At 45.2% G+C, this 22179-nt stretch overlaps 2 protein-coding genes across 3 annotated transcripts; both read left to right on the top strand.

The window, feature by feature from the left end:
* The first annotated feature begins 1004 nt into the window (after positions 1 to 1004).
* Positions 1005 to 9407, top strand: gabpb2a (GA binding protein transcription factor subunit beta 2a). Its single transcript, XM_084380074.1, has 8 exons — positions 1005 to 1234; positions 3915 to 4022; positions 4739 to 4906; positions 5204 to 5398; positions 5504 to 5687; positions 5771 to 5947; positions 6031 to 6149; positions 6493 to 9407. The coding sequence occupies exons 2-8, from the start codon at positions 3915 to 3917 to the stop codon at positions 6853 to 6855; spliced, it is 1314 nt and encodes a 437-aa protein (XP_084236200.1). The 5' UTR covers positions 1005 to 1234; the 3' UTR covers positions 6856 to 9407.
* Positions 9408 to 10324: 917 nt separating this feature from the next.
* Positions 10325 to 21939, top strand: anp32e (acidic (leucine-rich) nuclear phosphoprotein 32 family, member E). 2 transcript variants are annotated; one of them, XM_084380076.1, is made up of 7 exons: positions 10325 to 11184; positions 14990 to 15139; positions 16514 to 16636; positions 16762 to 16924; positions 17005 to 17132; positions 18005 to 18050; positions 18137 to 21939. In XM_084380076.1, exons 1-7 carry the CDS (start codon positions 11131 to 11133, stop codon positions 18220 to 18222), a joined length of 750 nt encoding a protein of 249 aa, XP_084236202.1. In that variant the 5' UTR covers positions 10325 to 11130; the 3' UTR covers positions 18223 to 21939. The 2 variants fall into 2 exon arrangements, with proteins under 2 accessions (XP_084236202.1, XP_084236201.1); XM_084380075.1 differs by having other exon boundaries at positions 11116 to 11184; positions 17005 to 17096.
* The last annotated feature ends 240 nt before the right edge of the window (positions 21940 to 22179 follow it).

The raw sequence follows: 22179 nt of genomic DNA, 5'->3' as shown, positions 1-22179 counted from the left end.
AGTGACTGTACTCAGTTATTCTGGCTCGAACACATCCGGACTGACAGCTGCTGACATTAATAATCAACTCTTACTGAAGACAGTCACCGGCCCGGTTCTGCTGCTGGTCTGAGAGCAGCGGTCCGTCCGTCCGGCCCACGGCCCGCCGCCGCAGCACTGACCGGAGGTCTGCTCCTCGGTGTCGTCACTGAGCCCGCCCACAGGGAGGTTAACTCACTCTGGCTTCCACCTCCGGTGTCGAGGGGCCGCCATTTTTATACGAGATAAAACACAAAAATAACTATTTTAAAAATCCTTCTCGGCAGGTGAACACCTGTCAGACTCCACATCACGCCAGGACACGAACACTCGCGGGAATCTACGAGAGAGGACGGTAAAACACGCTTCTATTTAACTTGCTAACAGTCTGCATGCTACAGGCTAACGGCTAACACAGCTAGCTGGTAAACAGCAGCGACAATCAGAGACAATGAAGAAGACGTTTCCTGTCAGGACTTTCAAAATAAAATGCCGTGATCAGGTCTGACTTGTGTTGCTCTAATGAATCGTTGTCAGTTTTTAATTGACTTCCAAATGTTGATCTCATTTAATGAACCGTCCATCAAATACAGACCAATGCCTCAAAATATCAGATCGCTTATTCCTGAGGTATCAACTCATCCTCTTCAGCCTTGCTACAGTTAGAGCTTGAACAATTACTGCAGTGTTAGAGAGGTAATTAGCATAGTAAATAAAGCAGCACTCACTCCAGCTTCATAACTGTACCGGACTCCTGACACAGTCCTGCGTGTCTCTGGGGACTGAATCTACGGTGGAACCACATTAAATATCTAACTACGTGACTTCTTCTGCAGAATCACAGTTTATCTGTTCGCCAGGAATCAACACGTGCAGCAATTAATATAACTCATTAAAATAATTACACTGGCAGGATACACTTTGCGGTCTTATTTTGAAAGCTAGGTCCACAACATCCGGGCGTGTCCCGGCCGTCTGTCGCTAACTTGTCGCAGTAAACAAGCCCAGAGGAGCCCGACGAGCCGCCGCAGCTCTAATGTGCATGTTTTGCGCTTCATGGAGCAGTTTGCACTTTCCTGACCTGTTCGTAATAAACGCAGAGTGGTTACAGCGCACGAGCCGCCACACGCACAGGGATTTCTTCTGTTTAGCCGGCTAGCGTGCTAACATTAGCAGAGAAGAGCACTCCGGCTGGCTCCTAACAGACCTGGACGCGGTGAGTAGCTGCTGTGTCGTCTCCGGTGGAACAAACCCACACGACTGTTCGTCTTCTTGTCTAATAACGAGCTGCGGGCCGGGGCCGAGGCCGAGCTGCGGCTCAGCGGGCTAACCTGCTGGACGCGGGCTGACGGCGCGCGCCTGAAGAATGCTAGTTAACCGGATGTGGAAGTAGTTTTTTCTCCGTGTGTAAAATAGGAAATTTCTCTGTGACTTCCCCCGGAAAACCAACAACTTAATATCAAACAGTTTCCTGTCTGTGTTGCTGTAAATGTTTTGGTGGAGCAGGTTCTGGTTCTTAACGGCTGTGGTGGTAAAGTACCGCTCGGAGAGGGAGACGGGGTACGTGGCACATGGCGGACTCTTTTCTGTCCATGAAGGCGCGTAAAATGGCTCCTCGGCCGCGGAGAGAAAACCCTCGTCCTCCTCCGTCTGTCTCAATAACAAGAGCTGTGTAACGCTCTGGGTTCCATCATCGGACAGAGTGACGGGCTAACTTGCCTCGCCGTGGAGACTTTGTGTTGACAGAAACACCGTCTGCAGCTCCGCACGGGCACCGCCGGGCCCCGCCGGGCCCCGCGTGCTCCGTCTGAACTTACTGATTTTGTGAAGCGATTATATTTATGTAGTTAGCGCTCAAACACCGAGCATGAATCCATTATCGGACACAGTGATTGTGTTGTTTTGGTCCTTCTCAGTCACGTCAATCAAATGTACAGTTCCGGCCCCACATGTTAACGCTGACTGGTAATAAAACATCCTCAGACTCTGATAACTTCTGTGTCTCAGTTCTGCCAGATGAAGTACGATGTGCTGAGGCGGGGACATGTCCGATAATGGACTCGTAGCTATTAGCTTCCGATAATTTCCACATTTACCGTAAAGTAGCGAGGAGGCGACCAACAGGTACGAGCCTCTGCAGCACCTGTCCTCACGGGTCACCTGAGAGCTGCAGCGTGTTTACCGCCACAGCTGATCTGTCTCAGGCTGTACACTGCACGTCTGCTGGTTTGATGTGTACTTTGTGTTTGTGAGTGTAAAATCATTGATTTTTGGTCTTTTAATGCAAAACGTTTGTGAACCTCTGAAACAAACGGACAGTAAACTGTCGTATAAATGTGGAAATGAGTAGTTAAATGTAGTTATTGTTGTAAAGTTCAGTCTGATTTAAACTTAAAGTCATCACATGGACTCAGACTTCTTGTTTCTGTAACCGAGTCACAGAAATGAACAGTTATTGATCAGTGAATTAAAAGGGTGAGACTTAATTTCTCAGTAAGGCAGTTTATATGTGCTATTGAATATTCATACTCTGGATTCATTAACCATGTCAGGACTGTTGTTTGAAACCACATGATTAACTTCTGTTAACAGTAATAATAGACTCTAGTTAACAAAACCATCTTCTAATAGTTGTTGTAGGAGGATCGTCCTCTTGATTTACATCTGAATTGTTTGTCTCAATAAAAGTCAGAAAATTGTGAAGATACTCTTCACGGCTTCAGTTGAAGCTCAGTCTGAAACACAAACTCATGCTTTTAATGAAATCAGCATAGTTATATACTCAGTTAAAAGAAAATAACCTGAATGTGTATATAGTAATAGCTGCCTGGTAGTTTCATTTTGAATAGTATATTTTGCATCGTTATTAATTGTAAATTTCTGTTTTTTAAAGCCCAGCAAATAAATGTGTTGGCTTTTTCACTGCTCACACAGATGTTATTCAGTGTGTTGACCATCAGCACCGATATGAAAACTGACTTTTAGAGATTAGAGAGCAGAAAAAGATGCTCGGGGTCATTTATGATTATTAGATCTCAGCGAAGTTTAATGTTTGAGTGCACTGATGTCAGTTTCACAACTATCTTTATTTTAAACACATCCTGTCTCTGTTGCATCTGTGTCACAAATGATTTGAGGGATGATTGTAAACAATGTGTGTAAAACAGCTGATAAATATGGTGACATGGTGTTTTTACTTCCTGATATGTTTCAGTGTCAGTCGTGCTCTGCTGAGTGTGTCTGTCAGTGAGTGTGTCTGTCAGTGAGTGTGTGTGTCTGTCAGTGAGTGTGTGTGTCTGTCAGTGTGTCTGTCAGTGTGAGTGTGTCTGTCAGTGTGAGTGTGTCTGTCAGTGAGTGTGTGTCTGTCAGTGAGTGTGTGTGTGTCTGTCAGTGTGTCTGTCAGTGTGAGTGTCAGTGTGTGTGTGTCTGTCAGTGTGTCTGTCAGTGTGAGTGTCAGTGTGTGTGTGTCTGTCAGTGAGTGTGTCTGTCAGTGTGAGTGTCAGTGTGTGTGTGTATCTGTCAGTGAGTGTGTGTCTGTCAGTGAGTGTGTCTGTCAGTGTGTCTGTCAGTGTGAGTGTCAGTGTGTGTGTCTGTCAGTGAGTGTGTCTGTCAGTGAGTGTGTCTGTCAGTGAGTGTGTCTGTCAGTGTGAGTGTCTGTCAGTGAGTGTGTCTGTCAGTGAGTGTGTCTGTCAGTGTGTCTTGTCAGTGTGAGTGTCAGTGTGTGTGTGTCTGTCAGTGTGAGTGCGGTGGCTCGTTTTCATCTGTTGTCCTGCAGCTAACTGTTAAATTGACCATAAAAATAAACATGTAACTCGTGAACAGACGTGTTGTCTGTGTGCTCATGTGGAATAAAGTGCAGCGAGATGTTCAAGGACCTGAATGTTTGTGTGTGTCAGATGTCGCTGGTGGACCTGGGGAAGCGTCTGCTGGAGGCGGCTCGGAAAGGTCAAGACGATGAGGTCAGAAACCTGATGGCCAACGGAGCGCCGTTCACCACTGACTGGGTGAGACTGTCTGATGTTTACTCTGAGTCTAACTGACGGCAGGAAGCTGATGATTTAATATGTTCTCAACAATAACAGCAGGTTTTATTCTTTAACCTCAGCTACAGTATCATCATGTTACAGTTCCCATGTGAACAACAGCAGGTTGTATTTATGTGTTAATTATGTTATTTCTTGATTACAGGCAGATTTTCTTTCTGAAACAAAACAAACTATAAGAATGATCTTTATACGAAAAACCAAAATACACACGAGCGTGTCTGAAATACTCTGCATTTGTATGGAGAACAAAACACTGTACAATAGTTCAACCAGACTCAAACTGAGAGGCCAGAAAGACAAAGATTCCTCTGAGCAAGAGTTCAATAGACAAAATCCAGTCATTGGTGAAAGAAACGGTTAGCTTAGCATCAACATCTGTACAGATCTGTTTCACTGTGGAAGCAACAATAATGTTTATATTAACAGACATTTAGTTATTACAGAAGAGAAGAAAACCAAATCTAACAGCTGATCACAAACTGAAACTGAATGAATGATCCAAAGTTTCTGCTCTTACAATCGTTCATGGTTCAAAAACTTCAGGAAGAAGCAAATTCTGTTTCTGTTGTTTTACACACTGAGAAGTGAAGGAGGAGTTCAGCAGTCACACTTGTGTTAGTCTACAAAGTAAATGTCAGTGAGTGTGAAGACATGTCCGTCTGTGTGTCCTGTAGTTGGGGACATCTCCGCTCCACCTGGCCGCTCAGCACGGTCATTATTCGACAGCCGACGTCCTGCTGAGAGCCGGCGTCAGCAGAGACGCCCGCACCAAAGTGGACAGAACCCCGCTGCACATGGCCGCCGCCGAGGGACACACGGTCATCGTGGAGCTGCTGGTCCGGGTCAGAACCACTATCGTCTTTACTGCAGTTACATTTAGTGTTTCACCTCTTTGAGTCCTTCATTAATGACACAAAGAGTTTTTTATCTGTTGACTTTAAACACAAACCTGCCGTGTCTCAGGTTTGTGTTTCCTCTTTCCCTCCTCCCTTTTCCCAACATGTGACTTAAACGTTTATAATTTTGATGAAATAATCTCTTCGCCATTATTGCAGTTCATTGTTCCTTTGAGCGCAGTACTTCCAGTTTGTTGTACTTCCTCCTCCTCAGTACTAACTGACAGTCTAACTATCTTTCAGAGCGGCGCCGACATCAACGCCAAAGACATGCTGAAGATGACGGCTCTTCACTGGGCGGCGCAGCACGGTCATCACGGCGTGGCCGAGACACTCATCAAACACGGAGCCGACGTGCACGCGCTCAGTAAGTTCGACAAGACGCCGTTCGACATCGCCGTCGACATCCAGAACACGGAGCTGATGCTGCTGCTGCAGGTGAGACAGACGCTGACAGAACACACAGAACCGTCTGACGGGAAGCAATATCGCCAACGAAGAAATGTGTTCTGAGCTGTTTCTACTGTGTTTGTGTTTGTGCAGGAGGGCATGCAGAACCAGGTCAATATGAACCAGGTCAATATGAACCAGGTGAACATGAACCAGGTGAGTATGAACGTGGAAACCAGCACCACCACCAACCAGCCGCAGTTCATCATCCAGGGAATACCTGCCATCCAGGGGGGCGTGGTCAACCTGGCTGAGCTGCTCAACAAGGCCAACGCAGGTACAAACACCTGAACAAACCTGAAGCACCTGAACATTTAAACAAGTCTGTGGAGACGTGACGTTGGGGTCTTTGTGTTTCAGGTGACTCAGAAGAAGCGATGGCTGCCAGCGCTCTGGACTCCAACATACAGCACGCCGCCGTCGTCAACGAGGGGGGTCAGAGGGTCATCACCATAGTGACAGACCAACACGGCAACCTGCAGACCACAGGAGGGATGGCGCCGCCGTTCTTCGTCACCATGCAGCACGGACAGCAGAGTACGACACACAGCCTTCACTCAGTGCGACACTTCCTCAGTCTGATCAATACTTGATAATCAATCAATCCGTCTGTGTTTCAGTGCTGGCGGTGCCGGCCAACACGGTGACAGAGGAGGTGGTGACGGAGGAGCCTCAGCCTCCACCCTCCAGGAAGAGGAAACTGGAGGTGACCAACAATCACAACGATGGGGGAGAGACGGTGAGTGTGATCCTCTCCTCCTCCTCTTCCTCCTCCTCTTCCTCATCCTCCACCTCGTCCTCATCCTCATCCTCATCCTCATCTTCCTCCTCTTCCTCTTCCTCATCATCCACCTCTTCCTCATCCTCCACCTCTTCCTCATCCTCATCTTCCTCCTCATCTTCCTCATCCTCTTCCTCCTCATCTCCCTCCTCATCCTCCTCATCCTCTTCCTCCTCCTCCTCTTCCTCCTCATCCTCCTCATCTTCCTCCTCCTCTTCCTCCTCATCCTCATCTTCCTCCTCTTCTTCTTTCATATCTTTTTCCTCTTTGTGATCATCATGTTCTTCTTCTCCTCCTGCAGGAGTTGTTGCAGAGGCAGCTGCTGGAGGCCAACAGGAAGGCGCAGGAGTATCGGCAGCAGCTGCTGCGTAAGGAGCAGGAGGCCGAGGAGTACCGCATCAAACTGGAGGCCATGTCCCAAAGTCAGGCCAACAGCGCCAACGCCGCCGCCGCCGCCGCCGCCGCCGTCAGCGCTGCCGCTAACGCTGCCAGCCCCGAGGAGGTGGTGGGAGGGGAGGAGGACGAGGAGGAGGCAGCGGCCAGCATGGTGGAGGAGGAGGGAGAGATGGTGGTGCTGCAGGAGGGAGGGATCATCATGGAGGGGGAGGAGGGTCAGGTGACGCTGGTGGAGACAGGGGGAGAGACGACGGAGGTCAGCTCCTAACAGAGAGGGGTGAGGAGGGTGAGGAGGGTGAGGAGGGGCCGACACACTGATGAAAAGACAGATCAGAACACGAGGTGGTTGGATGGACTCGCACTAATTTGCATCCCTTTGAACAGGTGACCAGTGTGTGATGGAGGGGGAGGAGATGAGTCATGGCAGATGGTTTGAAGTGTGCACCATTTTGAATCCCGAAAGACACCAGAGAGGGAAACAAAATGGATTCCCCAAAAACACAACACAGAGAGAGGCTCAAACATGACTGTCTAGTCATGCACCATTTATAATCCCCAAAAGATTTATTGATAACATGTCGGAGAAGAGGAGCAAAATGGCTTCCTCAAAAAGATCACTTGGAGAAAGACGGGCTGATTAAACATACATGATGGACGAGTTAAGTCTTGCACCATTTTGAATCCTCAAAAGATTGATTCTAACATGATGGCTTCTCAGAAAAAACAACTAAGAGGGAAGATATAGACAGAAACCAGACTAAACAAACATGGCAGAGTTTAGTTGGGCACCATTTTGAGTTCCCGTATGTTCTGTAACTGAATACTTACTTAAGCGGGATGCAAGATGGAATGACTCTGGATGAAAGGATTGAAGAGACGAAGACCAACTGAGGGAGAGGAAACCGAAAAATTCACTCAGGAGGAGGAGGGACTTTTTCCCCGAAGGCATATTTACTTTTTCTGTTGTGACCACAATCAGTGATCCCAAACCAAATCAGAACAATGACACAGTCCTCCCTGTATGCAGCCATGTCTGTTCCCTGATCATCGCTTTAACACACCATTTTGCATCCCAGTTTGACTCAGAGTGAGAGCTTATAAAGACGAGATCACTAAACCTTTTAGTTTGTCAATTTAACATTTTCCTCCTTGATTTTTGAACGCAGATGGTTATCCCCGGTGTACCCATTTATATCCCTTTGTTCAGTTTTTGTCAGTGGGTTGTTTTTATCTGGTGAATCTGTGAACCGACCACCTGTTCCTCTGAAGCCTTCATAACTCCATGTTCTGATAAACTGGGATCATTTTTGCCTTTTTGAAATTGTTACTCAACTCTTGCTGCAGCTGGCACCATTTTGCTTCCCCAAAATAAGGCCTCCACTGGGAGCTGTGAAAGAAAAAAACCTCTTTTTCAGGATTGTTTGGACACTACGGTAACTCACTCTGAACTGCTTTCCTACTTCTTACACTTTGTTTTTTTGTTTCTAACTAGTTTTGTTGTCAGACATTTTACTTTTCTGATGTTTGAGAATGAAACAAACTGATGTGATGTGAACAGGAGTTCACATTCATTTAACAAAAATTAATCTTATACCAAGCATGGAAGCCAAATGGCTTCAGTGGAGCCTCTGGAGCAAAAGGAATAATTTGAAGCGTTGGTTTCACTCAACAAGAAAATCAGTGTTTGAGTTTAGAAAACTTTATTCCCAGACCGGCTTTGAGTCCTGACAGGAACTGAACCAGGTCCATCATGGAAACCTTTAATTTGCTCAGATATTATGTTGATTATTATTTAAAACCAGCTTTTTCATCATCAGGTTGTTAAAGGCTTGTTGGGTCAAACAGATAAGACACATTTTTGAACCTGGAAGCTTTTTCATAACCAACTGATCAAATATCACATTTATTGACGCTTACCAACTCTTTCTAGATAATTAAATGTCATCAGCTGTGGTATAAATTAGAAATGCTCATGATTCTTTAAAGCTGATTCTGTCTGTCGTGTGTGTTTTACATTCCTGTTGAGTTTAACTTTTGCTTTATTTTGATACGATCTGCAGTCATCTGTACTTTTTGGTCAAACAAGCGTGAGGGAGAAACGTTCCTGTTGTGAGTCTGAGGACGTTCTGATATCTGAACTCATTAAATACAGAAATCTGTGCGTTGCAGATGTTACTTCCAACTTCCTGTTTTTGCTCAGTGCAGTCAGAACTTCATTTTTAGTGTCTGAGTCTCAGAAGCCAAAAAATACAGGCTTGAATTTGTCATGTGGTCGTGTTGAGTGAATATTTGAAGGGTTAGTGTTTCACTCCAAACTGTATTCCAACATGACGACAACCGAACTTTTCAAACTCAACACTTTCTCTTGTATAAAAATGTGACTTTAAACATTTGGTCGTCATTAATGAAACCAGAGGTCGTCTGGGAGGAAGGAAGTCGAGCTGAAGTCTGTCAGATATTTTATCGAAACAGGATAAATTTGTAGTTCCAGATCAAACACATGAAGTCCTGGTTTGGTTTCCTGTCCCGGGTCAGCCCTGCTGGGTCCCACAGTGGGACAGCAGTTATTGATTACTACCTGTCAGCTGATAGACTCACCTGTCCTCCCTCTGATCAGTGATTCTGTGTCATTTGAGTTGAGTATGATAGTTATTTTTATAAGCTCAGCGAAGCCTACCTTTTTCTATGTACATATAAAGTTGTATTTTTTTAACTGTACCTGAATGCTTCACCGTGATGATGATGATGATGATGATGATGATGATGGCTGCCTGCATTGGTAAATCTGAAATATAAACACTTGTTTTTTTTTAATAAGAACTTCTTTGTTTTGGTTTTTAATGCTTTCACACAGTGACACCTGAACTCAACGTGAGGCATTCAGGTGTTGAACTGACGTCCCAGACTACCTGAAACATGATGCTCTGCTTTAGTGTAACAGTTTGACTCATTGATGTGTTTTACAGACAACAAATCCAAATCGATAAACCGAACACACGTCAGGAGAAATGAATTTGGTGTAAAAAAACAAAACACATTTATTCTTTAAGTTGCGTTTTTGTTCGTCCGCTTCTCTTTAGACATTAAAAGGGGATTAATGTGATAAAGGAAAAGCAAAATTCAACAATTAGAAAATTCTTTAATGTAAATAAATCATAAAAACAGCTTCTATTTGTTTCTTTAAAGAAACTGATGTTCAAACTTCTCTTTGACCTTGAGAGTTAAAATAAAACCTCCGTCTGCTGAGAGGGATCGAAAGCTCCAGAACAGCTGCTAAATGGACCTCGTGTTGACGTCCTGCCAGCTGCAGTTTCCAAGGTCAAGAATGAAATCTCAACTACAGCATAAATGTTTTTGACTTCAATTACATGAACAGAAAAATCAATGTTTGCCTCGTTAGTCTGAAGAAACTTCATGTAACTCATCCACTGACCTTAAATCAGACAGACTAATGTGCAGGAAATAAAAAATATAAAGAAAAGAATAAACGTCTGATGTTTCAGTTTATAATCTGATAAAGTAAATTGACAGTATAAATTATCATTTACAGAGCTTTCAACATCATCCTGTTGTGTTTGTTAGCAGAACATATATATATATATGTATGTATATATATATATGTATGTATATATATATATATATATGTATATATATATATATTTGTGTGTGTATTCTGTACTTTGTGAGATAAACTGCAGGAACACTGGGGAACATGCTGGTAAATCGACCTTGAGTGAAGTTTTCTTGGGTTTTTTTTTTTAGTCAAACATGAAAAACTTGTGTGGAAAGTTCATCCTCGACCTTGAAAACCATCTCAGTCCACTGTAGATCCGGTCCGGAGCTTCCGATCACACCAGTCTTCAGTCCATGAGAAACTCCATCTGCTGTGGCTGAAAGCTCCAGAGCTGCTTAAACAGGCCGAGTGGTCAGATCATTGAACCACTGTTCAGATACCGTGTAGCACCAGTGAATACACTAATACACACGTGTTTTACACTTAGAGACAAATCTTAATTGCAATTTTATTTTTTGTGGATTCAAATTCAGATTATGATCGATCAGATTTGATGCCTTGTTAATCCGGCCAGAGTGAGCAGCAGACCCTCCCGGTGCTGCTGTAGCTTCAGTGTGTGTAGTTCATGTCTGTGCTGAGTTCTGAGTCCACCTGCAGCTGAACTGGACGGTAAACTTGGCAGACTCCGTCATTTTAATGCAGAAATATCGATTAGTTTGATGATATTTATCAACTACAGCTCCCATGAGGCTCTGACAGGCTGCCGCTGGCTGGAGGGGGAAATTACCGCCCAGATCGCGGATTATGGCCGATCAGTCCTGAGTGACGTGCCCATCGTCCAATCAGCGGCGGCAAAGTGGCACGCGGCCAACCCTGTGCGGCGGGGGGCGGGGCCGCAAGGGAGGGGGTAGGGCGCGAGGTATCATGGAGGATCAGTAGGCAAACTGTGGCCGTCAGAGGAGAGCAGCGACCGCTCTGATCCCGGGACTCTGTCAACTGTTCACCGCCGCACGGAGGAAACGTCTCAGCATGGACATGAAGAAGAGGATCACCTTAGAGCTGCGGAACAGGAGCCCGGCGGAGGTGAGCCTCATTTTAATAACAATGTAATTGTTGCCTGAAATAGCCCGGGAGGTGATGAGCGAGCGGAGCCTGGCTGGCTGCTCCCCCTCGCTCATCACATGGAGTCCGCGTACCGACAACACGAGCGGCAAGTTCGCTGTCGGACATTCGGTCGGTTGAAGCTCATCGAGCCGGTTCTGGAGTGATCGACCGGCGGCCGCACGGCGGCTGAGAGCAGCTATCCCGGATGGATGTGGAAGCATCTCCGCGGCTCCGTCCGCCCGCCCGCCCCCTCCTCCTCTCCGGTGAAATCCCTTCTGTCAGGGAGGCTCCGCGGACACATCCTAGCATCAAGATGAACTTTATATAAATGAATGTAAATATATATACGATTCAAACTGTTTCTTCAAGTTCAGCCATTAATCTCCATCTAACACATCCGCGCACTAACGAGGCGCAAGTTTAACTTTTAATCAGTCGCCGACGGCTGGAGAAACTGGACTTTAACGGAGAATACGATATAAAATAAAGACTAAATGTCAGTTAATGAGCGGCTGGTGCGTTTTTAATCGGCGCGGGTGTTTGTGCGGGTGTCTCGGGGTGTTGGGGAGCTCACCGCGGGCTTTCGTCCCGGAAAAACACTGCGTGTTAACCTCGACAACAACGACGTCGGTTGGTGCTTCGTCGTTCTCTGCGAGCGGACATTTTAAGTCACCAACGGCTTAAACTTGAACGGAAATATCTTCACCTTCCGACATTTTGTCAAACTTCACTTCATTAAATCCACTTCATAACTACAGTTAGCGTCTTTTTCGAGGCTTTGGTCGACGTTTCCGTGCGACCGTGCTCGGTGGCGGTCGTGGGGCGCACTGAGGTCGGTCACAGAGACATTTTGAGTGGGAGCTCGTGCTCGGTAGTAACGCGTTACCTGCTTAACGTTACAGAAAGCGGATTAGCGGCGGTTCGGACGGAAACTGCGCTGATACCGACGAATATCAGCACAATACCGCCTTCATAATGAGACCGAACAGAATCATTACACCGAGGCTCGGTACTGTGAGCAGAGTACAGTGTAACGAGCAGGTCGGTGTTTGGATCACAGCGGCGTAACGATTTAAAATGGCGTTACTCCGCACAGCTTTAGTAACACAGATTACTGCCTGTAGTTAAAGCACGTGATGGCTCGTCTATTCGGATTAAAATGAATGTAACTGAATATGTCGAGTAATCTGGATTTAAATCAATTTAAACGGACTGTAAACGAGTTTTAATTCAGATTGTGTCGTCGCTTTTTATAAGGCAGACTCCTGTGTGTGTGTGTGTGTGTGTGTGATTAAGTTATATAACCTGCTGCCAACCAACAAGCTTCAGTTAAATAACACACACACACACACACACACACACACACACACACACACAGTCAGCTCACGGTTCACACTTAATTCACTTCAGACTCCAGCAGACAGTCAACTAGCTGGTGTCATGTTTTATGAATTGGGGGATGCCGGCAGATGGTGTGTGTGGAGACTCAGAAGACAACCCCCACCACACACACACACAACCACACACACATAGTGCATGTAGATTATAGTAGGTTAAACCCCCCCTACACACACACACACACACAGTGAGTGTAATGGTGGTGCTGTTGGTCTTCATTGATGCCTGTTGGCCTGCAGGCTGAAGCTCTGCTCTGTTACACTGAAACGCTGAGGCTCTGCTGGTTATATAAGCCGGAGAACCAGAGGAACTCTGGGAAATAAACGCGGCCACCAGTCTGAACAAAGTCCTCCACAGGCGGACATCTCACAGCAACACACTCACATTATACATCTACTCATTTGAATTAAGGTGAGGGTTTAAAATCAATATCATCATTTATATTCTAGTGTTTATAGGACATTATAATTAGATCTTAAATAAAGTCAGTCAATAATTAGATTCTCACCGGAGCAGTCAAATCAATCTACACATTGCAACACACACATGCATGTGTATGTGCTGTACAGAGCAATATGTTATAGTATTTTACAGCCTGATCGATATGATCACGGTCTATCGCAGATAAATCAGTATCAGTGTGTATGTTGTCTGATGATATGTGTTAACTGTTTTTACAGAACTTATTGTAGAAAAAGATGTTTGGATTAATTTATGATTATTAAATCCCTGTGAAGTTTACTGTTTACATGCACAGATGTGATTTTAGACAGCAAAGTTTATTGTTAAATGTAAAATATCCTGCCTCTGTTGTGCATCTCTGTCACAAGTGTCTGATCACGTGAGGGATCACAGCTGACGTGTTTCTCCCTCAGTATTGATCGGACCTGATAATGAGTATAAAGTGTAGCCATGTGCACCTGTAGACCAGGAACAAACAAGAGACTGTTTGAGATGTGTTTTATAAAACGGGGACATTTCGTCATTTTGAGTTTGATATTCTGCTTCCAGCCTCCTAAATGTGATCATCTGCTGCTGCTCTGAATCTTTTCACAATAAATGAACAGTTCAACTTAAACTGGATTTTTAAGGTGATGTTACTGATATTCATGTTCGAGAGTTTAGCCAATCCAGTGAAGTTGTGACGGCAGATGTTACATGTAAAAAAAAAACATGAATTCATAAAAAGCGGTCTTGAAATCCCTTTTTTAAAGAATCACAGACGGACTGTAGCATCAACCTGTCTGACACTTTACACAGTGAATCTTTAATCTGTTAATAAACCAAATAATTTGCAGAATAACCAAAAGTGAACATAATAATCACTGTCAGAGCTTGGGGATGAGATAATGGTAGCAACAGTTCTGGTGGATTGTGATTGGCTGAGACACCCGTCAGTCAAAACGCAGGTACTTTAAAGGTGTATTGTAACTTAATGAGACGTTGATTGTGATTGATGAAGAGGCTCAGTGAGCTGCAGCTGAGAGCTGAACATGTTCCTGTAGAGAGGTGGAGGAGCTGAACGTTCACCTGGATCAGAGCTGCAGCTGACCGTTAGTTTAATTATTGATGAACTTGCTAATTATTTTCTCAACCAATCAAGTCTGTACAATGGATTAAAGTAACTGAAAATGCCTTCAGCTATGTCTCTAACCCAGCAGTGATGAATGTTACCAAGTACATTTGGTCAAGTAATGTACTTAAGTACTTCTACTTGAGTATTTCCATTTTATGCAGCTTTACACCTCTGCTACACAGTTACATCTCAGAGGCACGTTTTCCTCCACATTGTTTATTTAATGACTTTAGTTACTAGTTACTTTGCAGATTACACCAGAGCAGCACAGTTTTAAATTGCTATAATCAGCTGACCCATAGTATACAGTATAAACGTACATGTATCATTTACTTTTACTTAAAGTATCTGATATTAAAAGTACTTGAGGCTTTCAGTTTTACCAAAGTAATATTTTAACACGATGGCTTTACTTTCACTCAAGTATGACTTTTGTGTGATTGTTTCGTCCGACCAGCAACCAAAACAACAAATACATTTATTTTACTGTCGGAGACAAAGAAAAGCAGCAGATCATCACGTTTAAGAAGCTTAAAGCAGAGAATTTGTCATTTTGACTCAAAAATTGAGTGAAACGATGAACTGAACTGATGAGCTGTTCAATTAATTGACTGATTGTTTCAGTTCTAACTTCAGTTTAGTCAGTTTCTGTCGTCATGATACACAGTGAACACCAGAGGACGTCACACAACCCAGGAACACACTGAAGTACACATGTGAAACATGCACGTGTAAAGACTTCTGTGTGTGTGTGTGTGTGTGTGTGTGTGTGTGTGTGTGTGTCTGTGTGTCTGTGTGTGTGTGTGTCAGATAGCAGAGCTGGTGGTTGATAACAGTCGCTCTGCAGACGGGGAGGTTGAAGGTCTGACAGACGCGTTCACGGAGCTCGAGTTCCTCAGTATGGTCAACGTTGGTCTGAGCTCGCTGGCTAAACTGCCCTCACTGCCCAAACTACGCAAGGTAACGCACACACACGCGCACACACACACACACACACACACACACACACACACACACACACACACACACACCTCTTTCTTCAACAACATGTCTGTCTGAGTCGAATGTGAACACACACACATGAAACACACTGATGTGATTCAGTTTGACTGACACTTCCTGATGATGTCATTATCTCTGAAGTCCCTCCAGAGCAAAAGTCCAAAAATCCACTTAGAGATCAGAGAAAACGCACAGTTCAGAACTCCCCTGAGAATCTTCATGGTTTTATGTTCTCTTCAGTATCACAGTGATCCAGTGAGTACGCTGCTAACAGGAGATGCTAACAGCTAATTCAGCTAATTTTAATGGAGACTATGGAGAAAGAGTTGCCCTTTAGATTGGCCTATATGGTGGTGTCATGGTGTGTTAGTTGAAGTTTAGCCAAAGCTAGAGAGACACGGACCAGAGCAGAGCCTGATGTGACTTTGGATTAGATTGTACTTTATTTATCCCTTGGGAAGGTTCCCTCAGGGAAATTGAGGACTTTGGGTGTTTATTCTGAATATTCATCTATTCTCGTCTTTGCGTTAAAGGAATAGTTCACTCTAAAACAAAATTCAGTCATTATCGACTCCCCCTCCTGCTGATGAGAAGTCCGGTGTAGTTTCTTATTCCTCAAAGTGCAGCTGGAGACCCGTGGTGCTTCCCTCCGGCAGGAATAATCCATATAACGAGCGTAAGTGGTGTCCGAGAAGAAAAGGTCCATAAAACACAAAAAGCTGCGGCAGACAAGATGAACGAGACTCGCGATAGATACACACCGGCATTTACTTCCTGCTGCGAGTGTCAAAGCTTCAAATCACCAGTGCAGCAGGTCCGGTGCAGCTTCCGTAGTGCAAACGCTGTGAGGGAGACTCGCGTGAACGCGGAGCGTGCCTCCGTGTAAACAGCATAGTGACTGTTTAGGCTGTAAAAATGTACTAAATGACGTCGTCTGGAGTAAACTCTGGATGTCGCCACTTCAGGACACTTGGATTGCAGCGGACGAGCAGTATGGAGGAATATTACAAATTACAAGTTTTTGTGTAGTTTTATGGACCTTTTCGTCTCGGACACCACTTACGCTCGTTATATGGATTATCGTTGCCGGAGGGAACCCCGCGGGTCTCCAGCTGCACTTTGAGGAATAAGAAACTACACCGGACTTCTCATCAGCAGGAGGGGGAGTCCATAATGACTGAATTTTGTTTTAGAGTGAACTATTCCTTTAAGTTTATTTTTAACCTTGACACAAAATATGTGCTTTGCTTTCTGTGAGAACACATCATTAGCTCAGGTGTGTAGCTAGATTATTCTAGACGTTTACCTGCTGACGTTTTGTTTGTTGACCAGTTGGAGCTGAGCGACAACAACCTGTCTGGTTCTCTGGAGACTCTGTCAGAGAAATGTCCCAACCTGACATACCTCAACCTGAGTGGGAACAAGATCAAAGAGCTGAGCAACGTGGAGGCGCTGGTCAGAACGCACGCACACACACACACACACACACACACACACACACACACACACACATACACACACACACACAGTTTAAGCTGTTTGTAGCTGCTAACATGCTGACACGATATTTCTTTGTGCAGCAAAACCTGAAGAGCCTGCAGAGTCTGGACCTGTTCAACTGTGAGATCACGTCTCTGGAGGACTACAGGGAGAGCGTGTTCGAGCTGCTGCCTCAGGTGACCTACCTGGACGGCTTCGATCAGGAGGACAACGAGGCGCCCGACTCCGAGGCTGACGACGAAGGTGAGTGTTCAGAGGAGGAGTCGGTCTGACCTCAGCCGAGACCCTCCTGCTCTGTCTGAACGTGTCCTCTGTGTCTCCAGATGAGGATGGCGAGGACGGGGCGGGGCCGACCGGCGACTACGACGACGAGGACGATGAAGAGGAGGATGAGGACGGCTCAGAGGGAGGAGAGGTGGGGCTGGGCTTTCAAGTGAACCGGGGCGATCAGGTGGGCAACTCAGGCTTTGGCCTGCAGGTCAACCCACAGCCGGCTCAGACGCAGGCAGGCCTCAGCTTCCCATGATGCACCTGTCCTCAGCAGAAACAGTCACAGTTTACTGTCCACAACGTTTATTAGTGATTCTTTTGGTTGAATTTTCTAAAATGGATGTGTGGACGGGACGGAGCGATGAACAAAAACAAGAAAACAAGTTTTAAAATGTTCTGAGAGAATGTTCTGCTGCTCTGATCTGAGCCGGGCTCACGGGTTGACCTCAGGTGTGACATCAGGTGTGACCGTGTTCTCGACCAGGTTCAGCACCAAAATGGCCGCCTCTGAGGACAAATGTTGGTAAACAGGAAGTCTTTTGTCCGCTTCATTGGGCTCTTATTTTCTAAAACTTCTTTTCTTCTTCTGCTGTTTTTTCTCCTGTAATTTAAATCAGTTATTTTCAATTCCTTCCTAAATTAAAATAATTTCAAAAACTTTTCTTTTAAGAGATATCTTATTATTATCTTTATACATTTGATTTGGTTTGATTTGTGTTGTATGATTTTGACTTTACTCACCAGTTATCTCATGTTTAATTAGCATTATGTTTTTATTGGGGTTTTTTTCATGAAGGCAAATGATCATTTTTGTAAATTTTCCTATAATTTACCTTCTTTATATCTTAGTGTGTGGAAACCAAAGTGTGTTTCTGACAACAGCCTGTCAGAGTCGGTCTGATGGCGGTCAGCCTGGTCACTGTGACGTAGATGTGATAGTTTTAGTGCTTCGTTCGTGTCGTCCAATCAGAAAATAGCTGCTTCTAATAGCGGTCTTTTATTTTGAAATTATTGACTGTCACTCTTCTTCTTCCACTTCTTCTATCGTCTCAGGAGGATGACGATGATGAGGACGACTATGCAGAGGAGGAAGAGGAAGGTGAGCAAAGCATCATGGGATTGTTTGTATCAGTGGTCAGAATCCTGTCACCTCCTCTGATTGGTCGCTTCTCTCTCTCTGTGCAGAGGATCAGGCGGGCGTTCAGGGACAGAAGAGGAAGAGAGACGTGGACGATGAAGGCGAGGATGACGACGACGATGACGACGACTAGTCGTCCGGCCGACCGTGGTCTGTGTGTCGTCCTGTCCTGTTTCTGTCCGTCTCCTCCGGACCCGACCTCCGCCAGACAACAAACAGCAGGGACAGCAACAGCAGCAACAGGAACAGTGTGATCGGAGCTAGTTTGTTTCAGTCTGTCATAGAATCTCACGTCTTTATTTTTAGAGAATATATAAGAAACAGAGAAGAAGATTTTATCAGAACTTCACCTGTTGATCTCAGCTGAAGATTCACCACGTTTCCCTTTAAAACCAGGTTCAGAATCAACGTCTCCGTCTGTCCGTCTCCTCTCCACATCCTCCACTCTGACACTCGTCTGAACGCTCGTGGCTGAAGTTTGGCAGCAGATTTTCTAAACTAAAACTCCATCCTGCTGTGGACTGACTTCCTGTATGACATCACTAACTCGCCGCCATTGGACAGACTCTGGCGTTCTTGCGACAGTCGTCTCTTCACGCTCGTATCAAGCTGACGATGATGGAGGCTCAGAATACGTCAGGTGTACTTTCACGCCTGGAAGCGTTGAACAGCGTCAGCTGGTGAACTGACGAGCTTCCTGACACAGTCCAGTTCAGACTAAAAGACTTCTGCCACAATCTGATTGGTCGGCCCCAGTTGATTTGATCCACACGTGTTACCATAGTTACCAAATGATCCCCAGAGATCACTTTCTTAAAGATGCAGTATGTCAGAGTTTTGTTTGAAAACATCCAAAATTGCGTTAGCATGCTAACCAGCTAGCCCCAATTCGTCCTGGTCCAAAGCTACTAGTGTGGTCTGCTAGTTAGCTGCTACTGTTAACTTCTGGTGATTGATAGTAATTTATGATTTTAATTAATTAATGTGGAGCTCATGGACACAGCTGAAGAACAGATGATTTGTCCTTTTCCGACATTTCTCTACACAGACCTGGTCACAATAATTAATAATAATAATCTAAAATGATTTTTGTTGTAAACCATAACGGATCCTCCATCAGATTGTGAACCTCACCCTCGTCTTCTGTTCGACAGCGACTCCTCACATGTTTGTGAATCTGGATCGTTTGATTCAGTCTGGAGTCACAATAGAACCTTTAAACCAGCGCTGAGCTCAGAAGTCCAACAGTGTTGAACAGAAACGTGTGTTGAGGTTTTGAAGTCTTCTAGTCTGGACTGGGATTTCATTTATTTGCTGTCTACGAGCCGGAGCTGCTGTCCAAACCTCCAGAGTTTCCCAGAATTCACAGCTCTCTGAAACACCTGCTAGTGGAGCTTCAAAACCACCAAAGTCCGGAGTGGTCCTCAGAGTTCAGTGGGGCAGAAACCTGTCGCATCAGGAGCTTCCTTCTCCTCAGGAGCCTCCAGCTGAAGTTTTTACAGTGTAACCTCCAACATGGCCGACAGGAAGTGTCGGCGTTCTCAGGAGAGCCTCCATCATATCATCAGTCCATCCAATCTGATCTCCACCTTTTAAAATAAGCCGCTCGTTCAGGACTCCAGAGGATCAGGACCCGGTTCTTCCTGCAGCCATATCTGTGTGTGGGCTCTACCAGGAGAGGACAGCGCCCCCTTCAGGACCTCAGTGTGTCTAACACCCAATCAGGGACGTCACATGTTTCCGTTCAGCCTCCTCCGTCACGTCGAGCCCTTTAGTCTGACCTGAACTGGTGATCACATTGACTCTGCTGTCTCTGCCCCGTCTCGCCTGCTGTAGAGAGAACGATACCATGATATTCCCAGTGTGTGTTTGATTTGTTGTAGGGGTTTTCCAGGGAAGATTAGGGGGCGGGTGGGAGGAAATCTTAGTTCTGACGTGTTTGTTTTCTTGAGTTGACAGCGACCCTTTTTTGTCCTGATCAGCAGCTCTTTGTTTTTTAGTTTGATGTGAAAGCGAGCGGCTCGTCCTCAAACTGCCCGTCCCCTCGTGATGTCCGGACCGCCGCCGTGTCACACTTCAGGCTCCGCCTCCTCCTCACAGGACACCTTCACATACACCAAAAGTTGTGGTGCGTTCAGGTACTCCTCCAGTCAGAAACTTGAAGCCTTTAATTTAAAATGTAGTTTCAGTGATCCAGTTCTTTAACAGTTAAATGTGTCGGTGCTCAACATTTTTAAATCAAACAAATGTTCTTCATTGGTTGATTCTGTGACGGATTCACTTCCAACGTCTTCTGGCTTAATGCGCTGACGGAGAGCACCTGAACGCATCGAAGTGACAGGTGTGCAGTGGATTATGGGAAACGGAGTACTTTGATTCAGTCTATCAAGGAGGCGGAGCCTGAACAGGACACACCTGTCGCGTCTGATTCAGGTGTTGCTGCTCTGCATGGGATTCTGCAGCCAGGCAGGCAGCAACTTTTTACTTTTGACTTCCTCTAGTTGTTTTAAACAGGACCAAACCTGACTGACAGGAAATAAATCAGTTATTATGATTATTAATTATCAAAAAAGGTAATGTTAAAGTAGAAAAAATGATCAAATCATGAAGAAAAAAAGTAAATTTTCCCGTTTCTGTTCATTTATCTCCTGCAGACTGTGTTGGTCCTGGTGAAGCAGCAGAATCTGTACAGCTCTGACTTTGAACTAAACTGCTGTAAACTTTTAGCTTTTCTCTCGTTTACACTCTTAAAGACGACGCAGCGTCTCCAGAGCGCCGACGTGTCGTCTGAAGAAGAGCACGGAAACACAAGACCGAGTCCGCTGGAGGTTTGTGAGCGACAGAAAGATTTAGTGTTTCTTATTTACGTCATCTGACGACTGAAGGTTTACGATGATGAGTTGATCATGTGACTGTTGGACTTGAACTAAATCGGGTTAAATCAACGTTAACGACGGATTGTAGCTGAGACGAGGCGGCCATGTTTTTTACTCGCAGGCTCCTCTGCGTTCGTCAGATTTATCGCAAAAGTTTTCCAGTCGCATTGAAAACTTTGATTTTGGTGATATTTAAGTTTAAAATGAGAAACTTCAGCGAGCGAGATGAAACTGAACTTTTTAAAACCAGCTGGTTAACATTTCCATGTTCCCGCTGCTGTCGACTCCTGTGATTGGCTCGATCTGGCACGTCACCGTTAGAAACCGTTGTCGGCCACGTTCAAACAGTACTTGGCAGTTGATTGGACGAACTCTGTGTTCAGCGTCGTTCTGTGCTCTTCTTTAATGAAATAAACTCTACAGCTACGCTAACCACTGGAGGAGCCGCCATGTTGTTTTCAGACAAACAGGCGCTTCTCTCGCTGGTCGTCACGTCTAAGCCACGCCCACGCCCTCTGATTGGTTCAACCACTGTGTTCGGCACCAAATCACTGAGCAACTGACACTGACCTGGTGATGGCCGGTCGTCTGCTGTCTGAAGATCTGATGAATCATCGCGACGCCGACGTGCTGCTGAACGTGTTGTGATGTTTTTAAGAGTGTAAAGGTCAAAGGTCGCGTCTGTCAGACCTGCTGAGGTCAGTTTTAACTCTGGTTTTTAAGGCAATATTGTAAATAGACTCTCAGCTCAGTTTCAGGTTTGTTTTTATTGTTTTTAATGAATTAAATAATTTTACAGATGTTTTTGTTGTTTTTCTGCAGCCAGGTGATAGTTGACCCGAGTCTTTGACCTTTGACCCCAGCTGTTACTTCCCTCCATCATCCTGTCTGTGGGGAAAAAACTGTGTTTGACTTTTTGTGTGGTGTAACGAAAACATGTCGAGGGGTTTTGAATTAAAAAAGTTTAAAAGGAACGAGTTGTGTTGATGTTTGAGACTCACCTGATTCATAAAGTTCAGATATGAATATTAAAACTCACCTGAACCTGTCGGAGCTCACAGCACCTGTCTGGCAACGAGCAGGGTCGTCATGCTGTGGGCTCACCTGCGGCCTCACCTGCGACTTCACCTGCGGCCTCACCTGCGACTTCACCTGCAGCCTCACCTGCAGCCTCACCTGCAGCCTGACCTGCGACTTCACCTGCAGCCTCACCT

This window comes from Pagrus pagrus (genome assembly GCF_965226575.1).
Source record: "Pagrus pagrus genome assembly, chromosome: 17".
Classification (NCBI taxonomy): Eukaryota; Metazoa; Chordata; class Actinopteri; order Spariformes; family Sparidae; genus Pagrus; species Pagrus pagrus.
This window is presented reverse-complemented; position numbering and strand designations above follow the sequence as displayed.